The sequence below is a fragment of the Garra rufa genome, chromosome 20, assembly GCF_049309525.1.
Source record: "Garra rufa chromosome 20, GarRuf1.0, whole genome shotgun sequence".
Classification (NCBI taxonomy): Eukaryota; Metazoa; Chordata; class Actinopteri; order Cypriniformes; family Cyprinidae; genus Garra; species Garra rufa.
Window position 1 is genome coordinate 13,445,575 of NC_133380.1, and position 19,555 is coordinate 13,465,129.

Below are 19,555 nucleotides of genomic sequence, written 5' to 3' on the forward strand. Positions count from 1 at the left end.
TTAAGAAACAAACCAGAATATTAGAATGATTTTTGAAGGAGCATGTGACACTGAAGACTGCACTAATGATGCTGAAAATTTAGCTTTGATCACAGAAATAAATTACTTAATATATTCAAATAGAAAACAGTTAGTTTTAAAGTTTTAAATAGTAAAAATATTTCAAAATTGTACTGTTTTTGCTGTAACTTGGATCAAATAAATGCAGGTTTGGTGAGCAGAAGAGACTTCTTTAAAAAACATTAAAATTCATACTGTTCAAACACGTTTGATTCGTAGTGTGGGTAGTTATTTTGTGATTATTATTATTTACATATTATTCTACATTAACATGTAGACTAAGTCTTAAACAGCTATATCTTAAAGATAAACGTTATTTACTACTGTAAATATAAATATACATAGGCTAACATATTTTAATGTATTTTAATACTAATCAAAATGTAATATTCACTCCCTTATAGTTAAGGGCTCAGGCTGTCAATCTGGCTGATAACGTAAATACGACCCCCAATCTCCCTCCTCCTTCTCGTCCTCCCCCTCCTTCTCTCGTCCCCGCCTCCATATTAATCAGATATTGCCCGATCAGGGCTCCACCGGCACGGGCTTTGTCATGCGCTTCTGCCGCTACCGCTGCTGTTCAAACCGGGCGCGAAAGTGAGCGCAAGCTCCGGTTGTTCTATTGCCTTAAAAACAGACATTCTGCACCAAGCGAAAGAATTACACCGGATACGTTATTGCACACAACGCGGATATAGTTGAAAGTTGGCGTTTTGGTGAGTTCCTCAGGCGTATTTCCGAGGCTTTTGTCTCTGATGTCTGTTGCTTTGTTTTAGTGGCTTGTGCATTTAGGTCACATGAGTTTATTTTGAGTGTATTTTTGCCAAGGTTTCATTCCTGTTGTATTCAACTGCTTCCTGTTATACTGGACGAACACTCCACTTTTATTTCTCTATTTGTGAAAAGCATTCATTGAGCTGATATACTATGGCAAGCCGTTTTAATATTAATTCTTTTAAATCAACTACTACAGTATCTAGTTATTTTTTTTTTTTGCCTACAAGTAATGCAATAGTGACTAAGGTCATTTTTATTTAATTAGTAATTGTTAATTAGACACTAGTACTTATTCCAAAAGCAATTGGTTAAAATCTGTTGAATAGTAATTTAAGTATTTATTCTTTGAATGCTAAAATGCACTACTTGGAAGTGCTTTTTGTAGTATGCAGTGACTAAACAGAATGACTGTTGTTTAGTTAAATCTTACTGAATTGCTTCCAGCAACAATTGGAATACATCCTAGTCAGGAGTGAATAGTTAACATCTGAACCACAGATCACCCTTGAATTCAGAAGAAGAAAAAGGAAAAGTGTTACACAGTTCTGAAGGAATAGTTACTTGTCTGTTTACCAGAAAGGGAATAACTATTAAAACTAAGCATCTTTTCAACTGGTCACTAATACTTTTTAACTGCATATTAAGATGCCAGTCGTTCCTAAAATACATACTAGTATTAAAATTGTAGTACTAGTAACAGTTGTTCTGCTAATTTATGCTGTGTAAACCACAGAAAAAATGTGTGGAAGTTGCTAAATTATATAGGGAAGGACTTAGTAAGCAGAAAAGGGCACAATATTTTGACAAAATAAAAGTTAATAGATGGTAACAATAAGTACGAGCAGTATTAATTAAGATATTAGCCTAATATTTCACCTATCTGACCAGAAATGATAAGAACAAACATGAATGTTGTCAAGATTCTTGCCCTGGAAACACTGGTTCAGTTTGGCCAACCACAAATGCCTTTTGTTCCTCAGACAGTTTTTTTGCACTCTTTGCCTTGATTTGTTATCACTTTTGGCAGTCCAAATGTTCTCCTGGTCCGACTGATTAGTACAGCCCAAAACATGATAATAATTGACCATTTTCAGCAGCAATAATCCGCAAAATATGCAAGTTTTGTTTGGTTCAAGGGCATTGTTTACGTTCAGTGCCGCCCATAAGGCCGTTTGATGATGTGTTGTGAAAACACTCTATACATGGTTCAGCAACAATTGAAATGTATACTAGGAAAAGGAAATTCAGTACTAAAGGAATAATTACTTGTCACTGAATAATAATACATATAATTTTCTCAATTCGTCACTAATACTTATTAACTGCATATTAAGATGCTAGTCACTCTTAAAATACTTACTAGTATTAATAAATGTGGTACTAGTAACACAAAACCTTTAGTATTAAATGTTAAAAAGGCTTGCCACAAAGCAGTCCTTAGGAAAAAAAGGTAATTAGATTGTGATTTTTTTTATATGGTTGACTGTTTATCCTGTTCAGTCATAAAGTGATGTATTTGCTAATTTTACACTTAAAACAAATTGTCCAATTCTTGTTTCACACTATGCTGAATTGACTTCTGAAGTTTAAGCAAGAAAATACATATGCATCAAATAGAGTAATTCCATAATTGATGAGCTTTAACTAACTGGAAAAAGTAAAAGCTCTGATTAATCGTTTTTGTACAGAAGCCGCAAAAATATTTGAAAGCTTTTGTTGAACCGCTGTAGCTGTTTTGACTTTGGCTCTTTAACAGATTGCATTGTTTCATTAAATTGCCCGGGGCTCGGGAACCCTATATCCCCTTTTACCACACAGACACACACACACACTCTTTTTCGGCGTTACTCCCCCACAACATGTGGTTCTAGTTCCTGCTGAGTTGAAGCTGCAGTCAGCCGTAGACAGATTGCCCTGGCGTTTGAGTCTGGTGTGGGGCGAAATGTAAATATTGTGGAAGAGATGGAGCAATTACACTGGTTTTGCCTGGACACCTTCTTGCACATCGGTCGCAACCTCTCCCGTGACCAGACGCCCCTCCAGTCCAGTGCTGAGCCGAAGGGTGTGGGAGTTAACCTAGGGGTCACTAGGTCATTGGATTCATCCAGTGAGAAACTCTTTAGAAATACGCTTCACCTTTAAATCAATGAGGACGGATAAAATTTGCTTGTACATTGTCCGTGACAGCTTCTGAAAATCTGCTTGTGTTTTGCATGCCCATTATGCATGCGTGCGCTTAATAAGCTTGATTCCTCACGTGCCTGCTTGTATTCATAAGATATTTGAATGAGAATTGGCCGCTCTCAAATAAAAGAAAACACTTGTCCATTCCTCACACGCTTTTTCTTCTCTGCTCATTAAACCTGTGCGTCTCAGGCTTCCCGTTCCCCTCTCAAAGCTCAGGAGAGCAGCTGCACGTAGTACTCTGCGAAAGCTCCCAGATGTACTTAGCAAAGCCGACTTCTGCTGACCGCCCGTCAGCCCTGCTGTAATATGAGAAGTTTATCTGATCTTAGAGATGGCCCATACAGAGGCAATAATAGGAGATTTGGTGCCATTGGTCTAGAAGGCTGTGTATGTGTTGTAGATTTCACTTTGGTGTTGTTTGATACGCAGAGAGCATCGACTTGTGCTATTTTACACCATCGCTGATAGATTTGTTGAAGCTGAATTGCAGATATTTGATATTGTGGGTTTTCAGGGAGAGGAAAAAAAAAGGATTTGTGAATATTAAGAATATTTGGTTTGCAAGGCAGGGTGTGCGCATTGGAGATACATTTTTTATTAGCAAACTCGCATGGATGCATTTGATGAATTTACAATGAACTCAAAGCACTGTCTATTGTTTTTTTTTCTCTTATTTATTTATTTTTTTGCAAAGCTGTTTCTTGTAAAAATATATTATTATTATTATTATTATATCATGTAGTCATTATTCAGTATACTACTCTTGTGTTCTTTTAACATTTATGCATTACCTGCAAATACGTTTAAAGAAAATATGTGCTTTAATGATAGAGTGCTTTAAACGAAAACCATAAGGTGCTCTTTTAAATGAGACTATAAAGTAGGCACTGCTTTTTGAACCAGCAACAAAATGAATAATACATTAACTTGCCTGCTCAGTAATATTCATAGAAAATTGTTTGTCGCTCTGTGCGGGATAAAATTGACTTTTTCATAGCACTCGCATGCCCGTCAAATCTCATCCCATGGCTTGATAACGCACTCGTCTAGGTGGAGAAAGGGGTTTAGACTTTTTTTTTCCTAATGAGGATTACCTGTTGGCCTTAGAAAAGAGGCCTTTGACCAGGGAGCCGTTAGGGGGAGGCCTGCAAAACAATAGGGTGCTGAAAAGCACAAGCCTCCTGTGGGGCACAATGGCCAGCTGAAACAGTCTCGCCTCACTCTGTCTTGAAGAGGATCCCTAGACGACTCAATTTTTGCGCTCCCCATTTCTAAACAGCCGCTTTCAGGGCTGTAATGTGACGCTTCTAAAATGCAAAATCTAAAATGGCCTCTGAGGGAGAGAATTCAGCAGCCTGTAAGTGGTCAGATTCAAAGGGGAAAGATCAAAGTTTGTGGCTCGACTCTGTTGGATTCACTCAATTCAGTCTGCGTAAGAACCAATTTGAGCCAACTGCAAAAAAACTGACTTTTTAATTTGTTTTTGAATACAATTCACACATTTTCCCAAATGTATTATTTAGTTTATTATTTTTCTATTTTTATAAATGCAAATGCCTATTTGCTTGTGTTGGGTGGTAGGAGTTGCCTTATTGAAATGCATTCAATGCATATTGTGTGAAAGCCAATAAGACACGCAGTAAGATTTAATCATTTCATGTTGAATGTCAGTATAAATCATCTCATTTAACTTGTGGATATTGCACATATGGCAGTAGGACCCAAAACAATGGTGTATTATCATCTTGTAGGTTCTAATACATTGTAATAACACGTTGAATACTACTAACAATGAATAAAGAGTTGACTTAAAGGGACAGTTCACCCAAAAAGGAAAATTCTGTCATTAATTACTCACCCTTATGTTGTTCCAAACCTGTAAGACCTTCGTTCATCTTTGGAACACAAATTAGGATATTTTGGATGAAATCCGAGAGCTTTCTGACCCTGCATAGACAGCAATGGCACTACAATGTTCAAGGTCCTGAAGGATTGTAAGGACATTGTTAAAATAGTCCATGTGACATCAGTGGTTCAACCTTAATGTTGTGATGCTACGAGACACGGAAAAGAAAAACATGTTGAATAAAGTTGTTATTTTTGTTTTATTTCCGCACAAAAGTATTCTCCTAGCTTCATAAAATTACGGTTTAACCACTGATGTCACATGGACTATTTTAACAATGTCCTTACTACCTTTCTGGGCCTTGAAGTGTTATAGTACCAGTGCTGTCTATGTAGGGTCAGTTCACAAGAGAAAACAATAGTTACAGTTAAACTGCCTACTGTTCTTCAGAAAAATCCTTCAGGTCCCACAAATTCTTTGGTTTTTCAGCATTTTTGTGTATTTGAGATCCATCTGTTCACACTGAGGACAACTGAGGGACTCATATGCAACTATTACAGAAGGTTCAAACACTCACTGATGCTTCAGAAGGAAAAACGGTGCATTAAGAGCCAGAGGGTGAAAACTTTTCGAATTTGAAGATCAGGGTAAATTGAACTTATTTTGTCTTCTGGGGAACATGTGTCTTCTGTAAATTTTAAAGGGCAATACTAAATGAAAAAAAAAAAAAGATATTTGGGCAAAATAAGAAAAATTCTCATTCCATTCAAAAGTTTACACCCCTGGCTCTCCGTCTAAAGCAGGGCTATTCAATTAGATCCATTTGAGGGCCGGATTATCGAACTGGAAATTTGAAGGGGGCCAAGGGGGTGGGGGCCGTCCCGATCTTTTTCTAGGGGGCCTATACAATTACATTGAAATGCATATTCACTAAAATGAACTAATATTACCAACACCAACATCTATAAAAGGTTAAGGTGCTGTCTGTCAATCCATTAAAAAAAAAAAAAAAAATCACACATTTTTTTTAATTAATCATGAATAATCGCATATTTATATATTTATACTGTCATAATTTCACAATGAACCTCCAAATTAAGGTAGAAACAACAAAGTATTTTTAAATATGTGTTTAATAGCATCTTTTTACCAAGTAGCCTATTATTAATGAAGTATTGATTTCAATATTGCTACTGGTGTCTCTATTAAATGAATTTTCTCTCAGTTTTACATATTAATTATGTCCATTCAACATTACAGTAGAATTGAAAGCCCAATATTTAATAGGCTCTGAAATATATAACAGCTTTTAATTTAGGTGATTTTAAAACAATCTTTACATAAACTATAAATTGTATATGCATAAAATAGACAGATTATTATTGCCATATACTGGTTATAATCGTCATTTTATGTTTTTAATTTTACATTAGTGTTTGTTTACCACAAAGTATATTTTGTCCATCAAAATAACATTCAAATTGGATCATAAGTGCTTAAAATGGTTTTGCAAAAATGCTTGAAAGTCATTGAAAAGTGCTTAAATTTCTCTCTCTAAAGGTTGTCCAAACCGTGAAATTAATACTGTAATAACATTCGACTTTGCTTAAGTTGGTGTGACTTCTGGTTGTCTGACATAGCCTACATCAGCGCTGTTAATAACAGAATTCTGAGCAGAATTTGAATGATTCTCACTGATCTTTCAGCAACCTTAATCCATTCTGGGCGAAATCAAACACTTTTCACTGGATCTCGCAACACTGTGCAGTAACAGTGTCGCGAAATCAACTTTGGTTCCCGAGGCTGTTCTGAGCTTGGACAAGTGTTTTTGCGTTGCGGTCCGAGCTGATAAACGGTCCGCGCTGCGCAGCTCAAACGTGGCGCGCTTTGGTTTCTCTTTCACTTTGTTTGCCGTTTAATGTTTCTCATATGGAACAGAAATAACAGCGCGTATGAGTTGAATAACGCAGTGGTCGCGCCATTGCGACCGCTCACAAAATTTAGTCGCACCGGCAGAAAAAATGCGACCATTTGGTCGCAGTCTGGAGCCCTACAAGCGCTTGTTAAATCTGCCGTCTATTGATGTTGCGATCTCAAGTAGATTGTTGTTGTTCTTGGCTCTCTAGCTTTTCTTTTTTGGCTGGCCCGCCGCCTAGTGGACAAACTAATTAGTGCAAAAACCATTCAAGCCACCTGCTGCTCCCTCGGGCCGGACGAAGATGATTGGCGGGCCGCATTGGGCCCGCGGGCCGCCAATTGAATAGCCCTGGTCTAAAGCATTAGTGAGACTTTGAACCTGTAATAGTTTTATATGAGTCCCTCAGTTGTCCTCAGTGTGAAAAGATGGGTCTCAAAATTGTACAGTCTTTGTTGGAAAGGGTTCAAATACACAAAAATGCTGAAAAACCAAAGAATTTGTTGGACGTGAAAGAATTTTCTGAAGAACAGCAGGCAGTTTAACTGTTCAGGACAAACAAGGGACTCATGAACAACTATCACTAAACAAACAAAAAAAAAAAAAAACAGCTGTGGATCATCAGGTAACGACACAGAATTAAGAATAAATTCAAGTATTATTTTCTCTTGTGGACTATATGTAAACATCTTTTATGTGAAATATCTTATTCAGGTCAGTACTAAATAAAAATAACATGCATTTTTGTATGATGCCTCTTATTTTGGTAAAATAATTAACATTTTGCAGATTTCTTCTCAGATTCAAATTTAAATTAGCTTAGTATTATTTGGTTTAATCAAACCACAATAATATAATTGTCCTATCATAATATTATAATACTTTAAATAACCTTTTTAAATGACCATTTTTTTCTCCCACTTTCAGTCACTCTTCCAAAGGCTGTTATTCCTACACTGGGCCAATCCAGTAAGTCTTGGCGCTCCATGCAGTCCCCGTACCATCTCCCACACCCCCTGCCCCCTCTGCCAGTGCGCAAGGGGGTACGAGGGAGGAGACCCAAGAGCCAGACCATCGCCATGCTAAAAGCAGCAGCCGAGGCAGCTGCAACCGACACGTCACCGAATGGCCAAACACAGTCCAGTGCACCCAAGTGTCCCATGAGCTCACCGCTCACACCCAAACCATATAAAAAGAGAGGACCCAAACCCGGCAGCAAGGTAAAACTGCTTTTTTGTGGTTGAATAGGTTTAATACGGAATTAATTTATTCGTTGTGAAACCTGTACTTTTTTTTTTCTGAAACATTTTTGATTTAATCTGAGCCAACATAATGGGATTTTAAATAGAGGGGGAAAAGAAAATTGCCCCAGTAACTGATCATTATGCAGCTTTTGTTTGATTTAGGATGGGTCGTATGTCATGAGCAATTATCCATATTAAACATTAGCCCTTCTACTATAATTCTTCCTCATGAACGGTACATTAAACATGCTGGATTCATTTCGTTTCAGACAAGGGTCCGTCGTAATGAAGATAAGGCATTTGTAGGCTTTCGCCATAGTTTTGAGAGTCAGAAGGTGGGCAAACAAAAGTGGGCTTGTTTTGTGAGAGTGGGGTATTGGTAGTTTATCTCTCGCTCTCTGTCTTCCGTCTTTACAGAGGAAACAAAAGGTTCCTCATTCGCTTTCAAGCCCCACGTTGTTGTCCTCAGTGTCAGACGGGAGACTGTCTAGTCTGCAGACAACAAGAGACTCAGGAGTTGTGTCCACAGGTAGGCTTTTATCTTCCCGCCTTTATTTTCTACCATACATTGGCCACCTATTGTGATTGGTTTTGCTTTGTTGAATGCTTTACCTGACTATCCACTCTCTTTCTTCTTCTAGTTTGTGTGTATGTGAACAAACATGGGGATCCAGGGCCGCACCTGGACCATAAACTTTTGTTGCAGCTGCCTGATCATTTTGGGCCGGGTCCTGTCAACACTGTTCTCCAGCATGCGGTCCAAGCCTGTGTGGACTGTGCTTTTCAGCCTAAAGCTCTGTTCAGCTTCCTGCAGTCTCAGTCTGATGGTGGGGAAATCATCAGAGGTTAGTTTGGATCTGCTTTAGAGACTGATCTGGGTTTATTTATAAGTGATTTTTTGATTAGGAGAACATTACAAACAATGCTTTTAAATGACAAATATTAAATTCTATATTAATATAAATGCATAATATGTTTTTGAAAAATATTTCTTACTTTTAAGTTCTCTTTATGTGCATATAAGCCTCTATTTATTTGATCCAAAGTACAGCAAAAACAACATTTTGAATGATTTTCTACTATTTTAAATTATTGTTTTTAATTTGTTTTTATTTGAATATATTTAAAAATGTAATTTATTCCTGTGATCAACGCTACATTTTCAAGCATCATTACTCCAGTCTTCAGAGTCACATGATCCTTCAGAAATTGTTCTAATATGGCGATTTGCTGTTCAAGAAACATTTTATTATTATTATCAATATTTAAAACAGTTGAGTAAATTTTTGTAACATTATACCATTGTACACTATACCATTCAAAAGCTTGGAGTCAGCATAATTTGTTTTTTTTGGGTAAAGAAATTATAGAAATGAATACTTTTAGCAAGGATGCTTTAAATTGTTTAAAAGTGATGATAAAGACATTTATAATCTTACAAAAGATTTCTCTTTCAGTTAAATGCTGTTCTTCTGAACTTTCTATTCATCACAGAAACCTGAAAAAATTCTACTCGGTTGTTTTCAACATAATAATAAAAATGTTTTTTGAGCAGTAATATTAGAGTAATATTAGAATAATTTCTGAAGTATCATGTAACTGGAGCAATGATGCTAAAAATCAGCTTTGAATGCACAGGAATACATTAAATTTTAAAATATATTTAAATAGAAAACAGTTATTTTAAATAGTAAAAATATTTTAATTTTTCTGTTTTTTGCTGTACTTTGGATAAAATAAATGCAGGATTGGTTAGCAGAAGAGAGAAAAAAAAAACAAGAAAAATCTTTTGACTAGTAGTGTGTATAAATGTAAAATATGAAAGTAAAAAATTATCATAAATGTATATATTCATTTATTTAAACATACTTAAATATATTTGGAAAAAAAATTCAGAATAAATATGTTATTGCATTTTTTCCCCTTTTATTCAGAATAATTCTTATATTTAATTTTTAGAAATTTAGAGTTAATTTATTGCTAGTTAACTTGGTAGCTGTTTTTGGATTCTCTGAAAAATTAAACATGTAATTTTTATCACTCACAGTATAAAAAAAATACCCTTATCTCAAATTATATTACCGAAATCTACTTGGAGGTTGATCGAGGCCATGACATGTTATGCATGTTTTGACAAATACGAAACAGCTTGAAGAAGTTCTGTATTCAAGATGTCAGGAAGTTAATAGTGCCCCTAAAGGAACAGTGATTCATAATCTGAAGTGGGGTTTTGAGAGCTGAATGGCATATTGCTTTAAGTCTTGAGCTGTATTTGAATTGGTGTAGTTGTATGTTATTTTAAAGCTGTCAACATGTGTGTACTTAACAATAACGGTAGAAGTGAGAACATGGGTGTGTGGTTGACCTGAAAGAAGGAGTAGGGTGTGTGTATGTTTAAAGAGAAGCGCGCGTGTGTGCACAGCTGATGCCATCAGACTGCAAGTAATAAGGGATGACATCTGTGTGTAACCTGGTTTTGGAGCATTTGATTGGGATGTCCCCAGGGGGAATTGTGCGAATGTGTATGCGTGTCTATATTTGTGTGTATGCAGGGGGTGGGGCCCACGCTAGAACTGTGGGGCCATCTGCCGCGACGCCATGGCCCCTTAATCGGCACCCATTTAGCTAGATCAACCCCCTCCCTCCTAAACAATTTATAAATGCTGTTTAAAAAAATTGACGGTTGGGACTAGGTTTTTTCCATGGTGCAATTCATATATTCATGAAAGGCATACTAGATTATATGGGCTGTTCTACAGAACTGGTGCAAACTGTTGTCCCACAACCAAAAAACATGTTTAAAAAGTTTATAAGTATTGAAATCTTGGATGTTTACTAAAATCCTTCTATTATCTATTGAAACTCACAGTAACGTTTTAAATATCAGTAAGCTTAATATATATGAAATCATCATTTATTGGGTACTTTCAGTTGGGAGGTGGCTGTCCCGAAGGCTAAAGGTTGCACACTAAGTCCGAAATTTTCGTATGTGGTTTTTTTTTGTATTCGTATTCGCCATCGTTTCCTTTCAAAATTCTTGCAACGAATGTGAAAACGCAGAATATCTAACCTGATCCGATTTGTTTTATGACGGACGAAAGTTTCGGAGGCAGTACGTAAACATTAGGTCATATTTATTTTTGAACGTGCAAAATTTTCAGATGAAAATTTAGGACTCTGTGTGCAATGACCTTAACCCTTAAATTTCAATTTATGGAAATTATATTAAAATATTATTTGTATTTTTTTCCCTATTGTTGTCTTTTAAAAAGTACCTTTTTGATTCTTTTAAAAAGTTCAAGAAATATTTATTTTGTGTTTTCTTTGTAAATTATTAAACTTTGTTAAAAAATGTCTCGCATTTTCATGTCACTACCAAAACAGTGTATGATTTATTCCATTGGCTGAGACTGATTTTAACTACACCCCTACATTTATGATCAGGAAATATGTATGTGTCCCCCTCTCTCATAGCTACATGGTGAGTAGATAGGCCTCACCATTTTGACTTAAATGTGTTCAAAAGTCTAAAAAACTCTGTGTGTAACTTTAAAGAATCTCACTACCAAACACATTTTTCTACAAATTAAGCACACTTTTTTGGGAGTTATTCCATAACATTTAGTTTTTATATGTATACCACTGTTCAGAATTGTGCTAGCTAACCATGTGCTGATTTTTTGGGGTGTTATTCCAAAAATTTGTCACTACGAAACAGTCACAGCCGAAACATGTCATCAATGTTTCGGTAAAGACAAAAGGGAACACATAATGCCCATATTTAGGGGAAATAAACAAAATTGTTGTACAATTTTAGTAGTGTTTTAGAATGCAAGTTAAAATTCTGTAATGTGATTTTATCACTACCAAAGCATTACTGTCACTACCAAAAATGTGCAGTCACTACTGAAACATGAGATTATGTTATGAGTTATGTTATGATTTTTTGGTTCAATGTATATTCAAACTAATGAATCCTTAAACTGAAATCAGCATGATCAATTTTTGCCTTTCACAAACAAAAAATGGATTCAAAATACAACAAATCTCATAAATGACACTTAAATATTGTTAAAAATGTAATTGTTATTGTAATTAAATGGCAAAAAAATATCTACAATGTAGATGTAAGCAGAATCTTAATAGGTCAATATAACCCTTCTAATTAAATGTATATATTACTGTGTTTCGATAGTGACAAATTTGGGGAGAGGACTAATATTCCAAAAATTTCAGAAAATACAATATGAGAATTAACTGCACAATTACTAGAAATGTGTACCTTGGATATTATACAATTTACAGTTTTTTTTTTTTTTTTTTTTTCAAAACGTTTCCAACTCTGACTTTGGAGCAATTCTGTAGAATGGCCCATATATGCATTCCCAGTTGCATGCATTCCATGTGATATTTAAGAGCAATACAATTATTTATGTGTATTTAATTTTGCACAAATTCTACTTTCATGCAGTTCGCTCTGAAGGAGGAATCCACTACGTCAAGCTCCCCACTGCCTCCAGTGCATCGTTCGTTCTGCGCTTTCTAGAAACTTTGTGTCACCACCTGCATTGTGATAACCTGTTCAGCAGCCAGCCATTCAGTCCACTAAGTAACACACACAAGCCATATGAAAGAAGCAAATCAGGTATGTTTGTGTTTGTATCAGTTAAATGAAAAATGTAAAGAGAGGTAAACAAAAATTACAAATACAAGTGCTAAAATTACTACAATTTAAATATTCAGCCACAAATTAAGATGAAAGTTTTTTTGATGAAATCCAAGAGCTTTTTGACCCTGCATAGATAACAACGCAACTGACATGTTCAAAACAACATTACGGTTGAACCACTGGTGTCACATGGACTATTTTAACAATGTCCTTACTACCTTTCTGGGCCTTGAACGTGGTAGTCATGTTGGTGTCTATGCAGAGTCAGAAAGCTCTTGGATTTGATCAAAAATACCCTAATTTGTCTTGCGAAGATGAACGAAGGCAGAATTTAGATTTTTGGGTGACCTATCCCTTTAGTCACCAGTCCAAACTTGTGTGATTTCAGAAGTAAATCCTATGGTCTTTCACAAGTGATTTTTATGTTTTTTTTCTGTTGCAGTGAAAGAGGAGACATCAGAAGCTTTGTCTGTTGCGCGAGGTTCAAGACGTTTCAACAGAGATTCATCTGCTTACAGCGCTGCCCTGTCACCAAAACTACAGAGAACAGAAGCATTGCCCTCAGATGGTACGACCCTTTCAGCTGTTCTGAGTGGTTTTGCTTGTTAGTGTCTGAGAGTGGATGATAGGGATTGAGTGTTTATGCCATAATAACTGCAGCAGATCCAAGCCAGCTCTGATTGGTCGAACTGAAGGTGAATGGAGGACAGGGCTTTCTTTAGGTGGACTTAGACGCTTCTGTTTCTCTCATTAAATGAACATCATAAAAGTCTTAATAATGCAAAGTAGACAGACTCCTAATTAAGCCATCTACATTGTAACTAATTAACTGGTTGATTTTTATTAGGGTGTGAATGACCTGCCAATTTGGGTTATTTTTCTACTGCTATTATAATTTTCCTAAAGTAGGTGTTGTTTGTTTAGCTCATTAATTGTCTTGTAGATCAAACTCATTGGTACAAAATGAAGAAAAAAAAAAGTGTTAGCAGCATTATACAATGATTTTTAGTGTTTGCATGTATATTGGAAGACAGCTATAAACTGTGATGTGTTACACATCATGTATTTATATTTACAGTTGAAGTCAAAAGTTTACATACACCTTGCAGAATCTTCAAAATGTTCATTATTTACCAAAATAATAGGGATCATAGAGAATTCATGGTATTTTTTTTATTATTTAGTACTGACCTGAATAAGAATTTTCACATAAAAGATGTTTACATGTAGTCTACAAGAGAAAATAATAGTTGAATTTATAAAAATGACCCCATTCAAAGGTTTATATACACTTGACTCCTAATACTGTGTTATGTTGAATGATCCACAGCTGTTTTTTTTTTTTTTTTAGTGATCGAGTTTGTTTTTTTTGTTTTTTGGCATTTTTTGTGTATTTGAACCCTTTCCAACAATGACTGTATGATTTTGAGATCCATCTTTTCACACAGAGGACAACTGATGGACATCTATGCAACTATTACAGAAGGTTCAAATGCTCCCCGATGTTTCACAAGGAAACACGGTACTTTAGGAGCCCAGGGGTGAAAACTTTTGAACAGAATAAATTCTAAAAAAAAATTTTTTATTTACATCTGTCCTTCAGAAGCTACAGAAGATACTTACATTTTTAAGAGAAAAAAAAGAAGTTATATTTAACCTGATCTTCAAAAGTTTTCATAGTTGCATAGGAGTCAAAATCATACAGTCAAAGTTGGAAAGTGTTCAAATACACAAAAATCCTGAAAAAACAAACAAAAAATTGGTTCAGGACAAACGGTACTCATGAACAACTATCACTAAACAAACAAAAAAAAAAAAGTCATTTAGATAGCAACACAGTATTAAGACTCAAGTGTATATAAACCTTTTTTTTTTTTTAAACAGAGTCATTTTTATAAATTTGACTATATAGAAACACCTTTTATGTGAAATATCTTATTCAGGTCAGTACTAAATAAAAACCCCTCTTATTTTGGTAGAATAATTAACATTTTGCAGATTCTGCAAGATGTATGTAAATACAGCAGACAGAAACGCAACTGACATGTTCAAGGCCCAGAAAGGTAGTAAGGACATAGATGAAACCGTAATTATATGAAGCTACGAGAATACTTTTTGTGTGCAAAGAAAACAAACAACTTTATTCAACTATTTCTTCTTTTTGGTGTCAGTCTTTGATGCACATTCATAAAAGCACCACGGCGCATGCATGTGGTGCTGCTGACGCAGGATTGCGCATATGCGTATATACCTTAAATATGAACTAAAACATTTCACTTCACGCTTCTCTGTGACAGAAACCATCGTCCATGCTGAAAATGGTGCCACCACAGACCAGCAGTTCTCAGAAGAGTCAATAGACTCTGCCTCCAATTCCGTTGACCCCCGGCCCCCCACACTACGGAGCCCGTCTGAGTATCACACCCCAGCCGGAAACAGCCCACACTACCCCTCTCACCCCCCACCCCTCCGCAGACTCTCCTCCAACCCCTCTGAGCTGGGACCTGCACGCACACACAGACGAGTGGAAGGTAGGCTATGTAAGAACGCTTTGTTTAGACACCTTCACACACACTATTAATAACATGTAAGACAACTTGTTTCTCTTTTCCCCTGGGTTGCGACGCCCATTCTTGTAGATGACCAGACTTAAAGGGATAGTTCACTCAAAAATGAATGAATAAATTACTCACCCTCATGTCGTTCCAAACCTATTAGACCATTCATCTTCAGAACACAAATTTAGATATTTTTGATGAAATCTGAGAGCTTTCTGACCCTGCATAGACAGGTACACAACTGACATGTTCAAGGCCCAGAAAGGTAGTAAGGACATTGTTAAAATATTCCATGTGATATCAGTGGTTCAACCTGGTCTCTGTATAAGCTTAAGTATATTTGTATTTTGTATATTGAATCATTTGAAGTCAGTGAGCTTTTAGTGTCTGTGCTTGTTGGCATCACGCTTGTGTTTGAGCCCTAAAAGCAGAACAGTTTTATTTTTCAAGTCCCTCTGAATGCTTTCGGTCTAGCGGCTTGGCTTACGTGATCAGTGCTGCTCTTAGGAGAGTGAGATCTATTTCTATCGTGGGATGAACACCCATATCAGTTCCGCACAGAGTGCCTGTGTGAGGACCAGATGTATTTTCTCTAATCAAATGTCAAGTGGCACAATAGGCTTTGATATGGATTAAAGCCTGTTAGCGGCTCAGGGGGCCATATATATTGAAATAGCACCTCGGAGTGGGAGTGACGTTTGGGGTTCAGTTTTATTTTCAATCTTAAAGAGACTGAGTCCGGAACCATCAAGGAGGGACTGATCCTAGACCAGCACTCCCATTCAGGAAAGCTTGTGTTCAGTTTTCAAAAAATATATACGTCAGTTGAGGCAAGGGGAAAAAGGATGAACATAGATTGAATTACTTTGTGATTATAAAACACATAATACTAGATTACTGTGTAATGCCACATGGAATCCACAACATTTTGCATCTAGCATGTATTATACTGCCTCCCATATATAATAACATAGCATATATATATATATATATATATGCTTTTTTCTGCCTACTGTCTAATAAATACTGCCTACCACAATATATTTAAATTATTTACAATTTAATATTTAAATGACTTTATTTTACATTTTTATATTATTATTATAATTATATTAAGTCTTAATAAAAACAGCATTTTTTTTTTTTTCAATTTTGTCTTAAATCTCAACTTTTATGTAGTCTAGTCAAATTCTGAATGAAAATTGTAACCTGATCATCCTGTTATTCTGTTCATACATAAAGTACTTTATGCACAGTGAACATACTAGGTACTGCAGAAATAAGTATGTTAGAATGATTTTTTAAACAGCCATGCATTTTGTCATGCATGTAAATTGCAGTGCCCCCTAGTGGCAATTGTTATAACACAAATTAATCTAAATGTGCAAGTAAAAACCTTTTTGTACTTGCCAAATTTATTAGCCATTGTTTTGATATCTTACGAATATTTGTATTCTTAATTTGTGTTGTTTTGTAGCTGCTAGCTCAACCACTGGGCCTGATCATCAAGCATCAGAAAAGGATCCGACCAAATCATCTAATAAGAGTCCGTCATCCTGGAGTATAGAGGAAGTGATGAAATTTGTGCGCGATGCAGATCCACAAGCACTGGGACCACACGCAGAGCTCTTCAGGAAACACGTGAGAGATGATTTTCTGGATTTCTCGTATAGTTGAAGTCAAAAGTTTACCGAATCTGCAAAATGTTGATTATTTTACCAAAATAAGAGGAATCATACAAAATGCATGTTTTTGTTTTATTTGGTATTGACCTGAATAAGATATTTACAAGAGAAAATAATAGTTGAACTTATAAAAATTACCCCATTCAAAAGTTTACATACACTTAATTCTTAATACTGTTTTTTTTTTTTTTTTTTTTTGTTTAGTGATAGTTGTTCATGAGTCCCTTGTTTGTCCTGAACAGTTAAACTGCCCACTGTTCTTCAGAAAAATTCTTTAGGTCTCACAAATTCTTTGGTTTTTCAGCATTTGTGTGTATTTGAACCCTTTCCAACAATGACTGTATGGATAACTAAGGGACTTATATGCAACTATTACAGAAGTTTAAATGGGGTCTGAAAGATTTTTCTGAAGAACAGTGGGCAGTTTAACTGTTATGTTTGTCACTAAACAAAAAACACAGCTGTGGATCATTCAGGTAACAACACAGTATTAAAATTCAAGTGTGTGTAAACTTTTGAACAGGGTGATTTTTTTTTTTAAGGTCAGTACTAAATAAAAAATAACATGCATTTTGTATGACCCCTCTTATTTTGGTAAAATAATGAACATTTAGCAGATTCTGCAAGGTGTATGTACATTTTTGACTTCAACTGTATGTTATTATATATTTATATAATTATATGTGCACTTTTTAAGAACAAGATTTCCAAGCAGATTTTATAACAGATTGTTTTGCTTGTCCACAGGAGATTGATGGCAAGGCCTTGATGCTCTTACGGAGTGACATGATCATGAAGTACATGGGGCTAAAACTGGGTCCTGCTCTTAAACTTTGCCATCATATTGAGAGACTCAAACAGACTAAATAATAGCTGGAACCTCCTGAGAAGAAACACAGAGGATCCACTAGAGGGCAACAGAGGAAAACGCAGGTTCACTCGATTTCAGAGTCGACTTCACTCAAGATACATGGATATTTATTACCGGTGGCATTGATGGTCAAAGGTCCAACATGCGGACCTACTTCACCGGTACACATTCCCACAATGGGGGAAAAACTGACCAGATCACCAGATTGATTTTTTAAAACTACCTAACTTTGCATTGTACAATTATTGTGTACAAAAATGTTCACTGGCTCTCATCTGGAAACAAATTCAGTGTAAATCTGCAGCTACAGACCTCAGTACCTCAGCGATACGATGTTCTGCGTTTACAGACAATGGTAGAGAAAGCTGAATCCCAAAGGATTTCACTGTGTTGTTTATGTATTGTTTCTGGTACTGTCTACACGCACAGACAGCTTGACAAATGCTCACTTTCCATTGTATTTCACTCTCGGTTTACATCTGATCAAGATGTCTTTTTTTAATACACTTTGGACATTGAAGAGTTCTGGTGCTGGTTATTGAAATTTCACTATTCAGCATAGTGTTTATTTAATTTACATTATTTTCAGTTTGGGGTATTTCTGTGACATTTGAATGGAAATACACAATCATATTTCAAAATGTTCTGCTGTTTCATAAAGTAACAGAGAAGAAAAAAATAAAATGTTTTTTTTTTAAATGATCTAAACCAAAAAATGGTTTTATTATGGTCTATAAAAGGCACCAATTTTATAAGCACAAACTTTTAGTTCTGACTGTTAGTGATGTTTAACTCAAGATAATTACTCAGGACACTTGTACAATGTTTTCATTTATTCATATTTTGTTAAAACAGTCATAACATCTTTTCCCTCTAAAAACTAAACTAAGTATATTAATATCCACACCAGCACTTCAGGTGACTCCCACGAAGCGGACATAATGTCACATAGTCCTGAAACATGGTTTATCTGCATGGTGAATGAGAATGATGTACGGAGCATGCAGCAGTCCCAGATATGTATGTGATTGTTTTTATGTGTGTATCATACAAATGTGTATTTAGTTCAGTATTCTATCCTTCAGTGCATTTTTATTATTATTTAATAGTAGAAACTGTCACTTTTTTTGAGCGCATTGTGTCTGTTTATATAATTGATAATAGATTTTGTGACTTGAGGGATGGAGCTTTTTTTGTTATGATATACATTTATATACGTACATTTTTAGCTCCTTTTAGAAACACTGTATTTACTTTGCTCTTATACTCAGGTTGAAATATTTTGTATTTACTTATTTGAACAGTTTTCTACCATTTGAATAAATAATTGCATTTATAAAGTTGTCATTTTCACCATATTTTCAGTGGAAAGGTATTACCTCATTAAACACGCTTTGATTTAAAAAAAAACTTGGCCATTTCAGTTGGATTTGGCATTTTATAATAAATAATTTATCAATATATAAAATGTATTTTTATTTATATCATATTTCTGTTATTAATGAATTCTATCATTATTGCGTTTTATTAACTTTGAGAATCAGGAACAGATGAGAAAATATTCAAGCAGCTTGTACAGTTGAAGTCAAAAGTTTACATACACCTGGCAGAATCTGCTAAATGTTACCAAAATAAGAGGGATCATATGAAATGCATGTTATTTTTTATTTAGTACTGACCTGAATACGATATTTCATATAAAAGACATTTACATACACTCCACAAGAGAAAATAATAGTTCAG

At 35.4% G+C, this 19,555-nt stretch overlaps 1 protein-coding gene across 1 annotated transcript in view; it reads left to right on the forward strand.

Annotated features, from left to right (window-relative positions):
* Positions 1–19,108, forward strand: part of scml2 (Scm polycomb group protein like 2) — a 26,719-nt gene extending 7,611 nt beyond the window's left edge. Inside the window, exons 7-14 of the mRNA XM_073825942.1 lie at positions 7,713–8,005; positions 8,447–8,558; positions 8,671–8,874; positions 12,501–12,674; positions 13,141–13,266; positions 14,996–15,229; positions 16,734–16,897; positions 17,689–19,108. Coding sequence (XP_073682043.1) covers positions 7,713–8,005; positions 8,447–8,558; positions 8,671–8,874; positions 12,501–12,674; positions 13,141–13,266; positions 14,996–15,229; positions 16,734–16,897; positions 17,689–17,811 — 1,430 coding nt within the window. The 3' untranslated portion in view covers positions 17,812–19,108. The remainder of the gene's footprint in view (positions 1–7,712; positions 8,006–8,446; positions 8,559–8,670; positions 8,875–12,500; positions 12,675–13,140; positions 13,267–14,995; positions 15,230–16,733; positions 16,898–17,688) is intronic.
* The last annotated feature ends 447 nt before the right edge of the window (positions 19,109–19,555 follow it).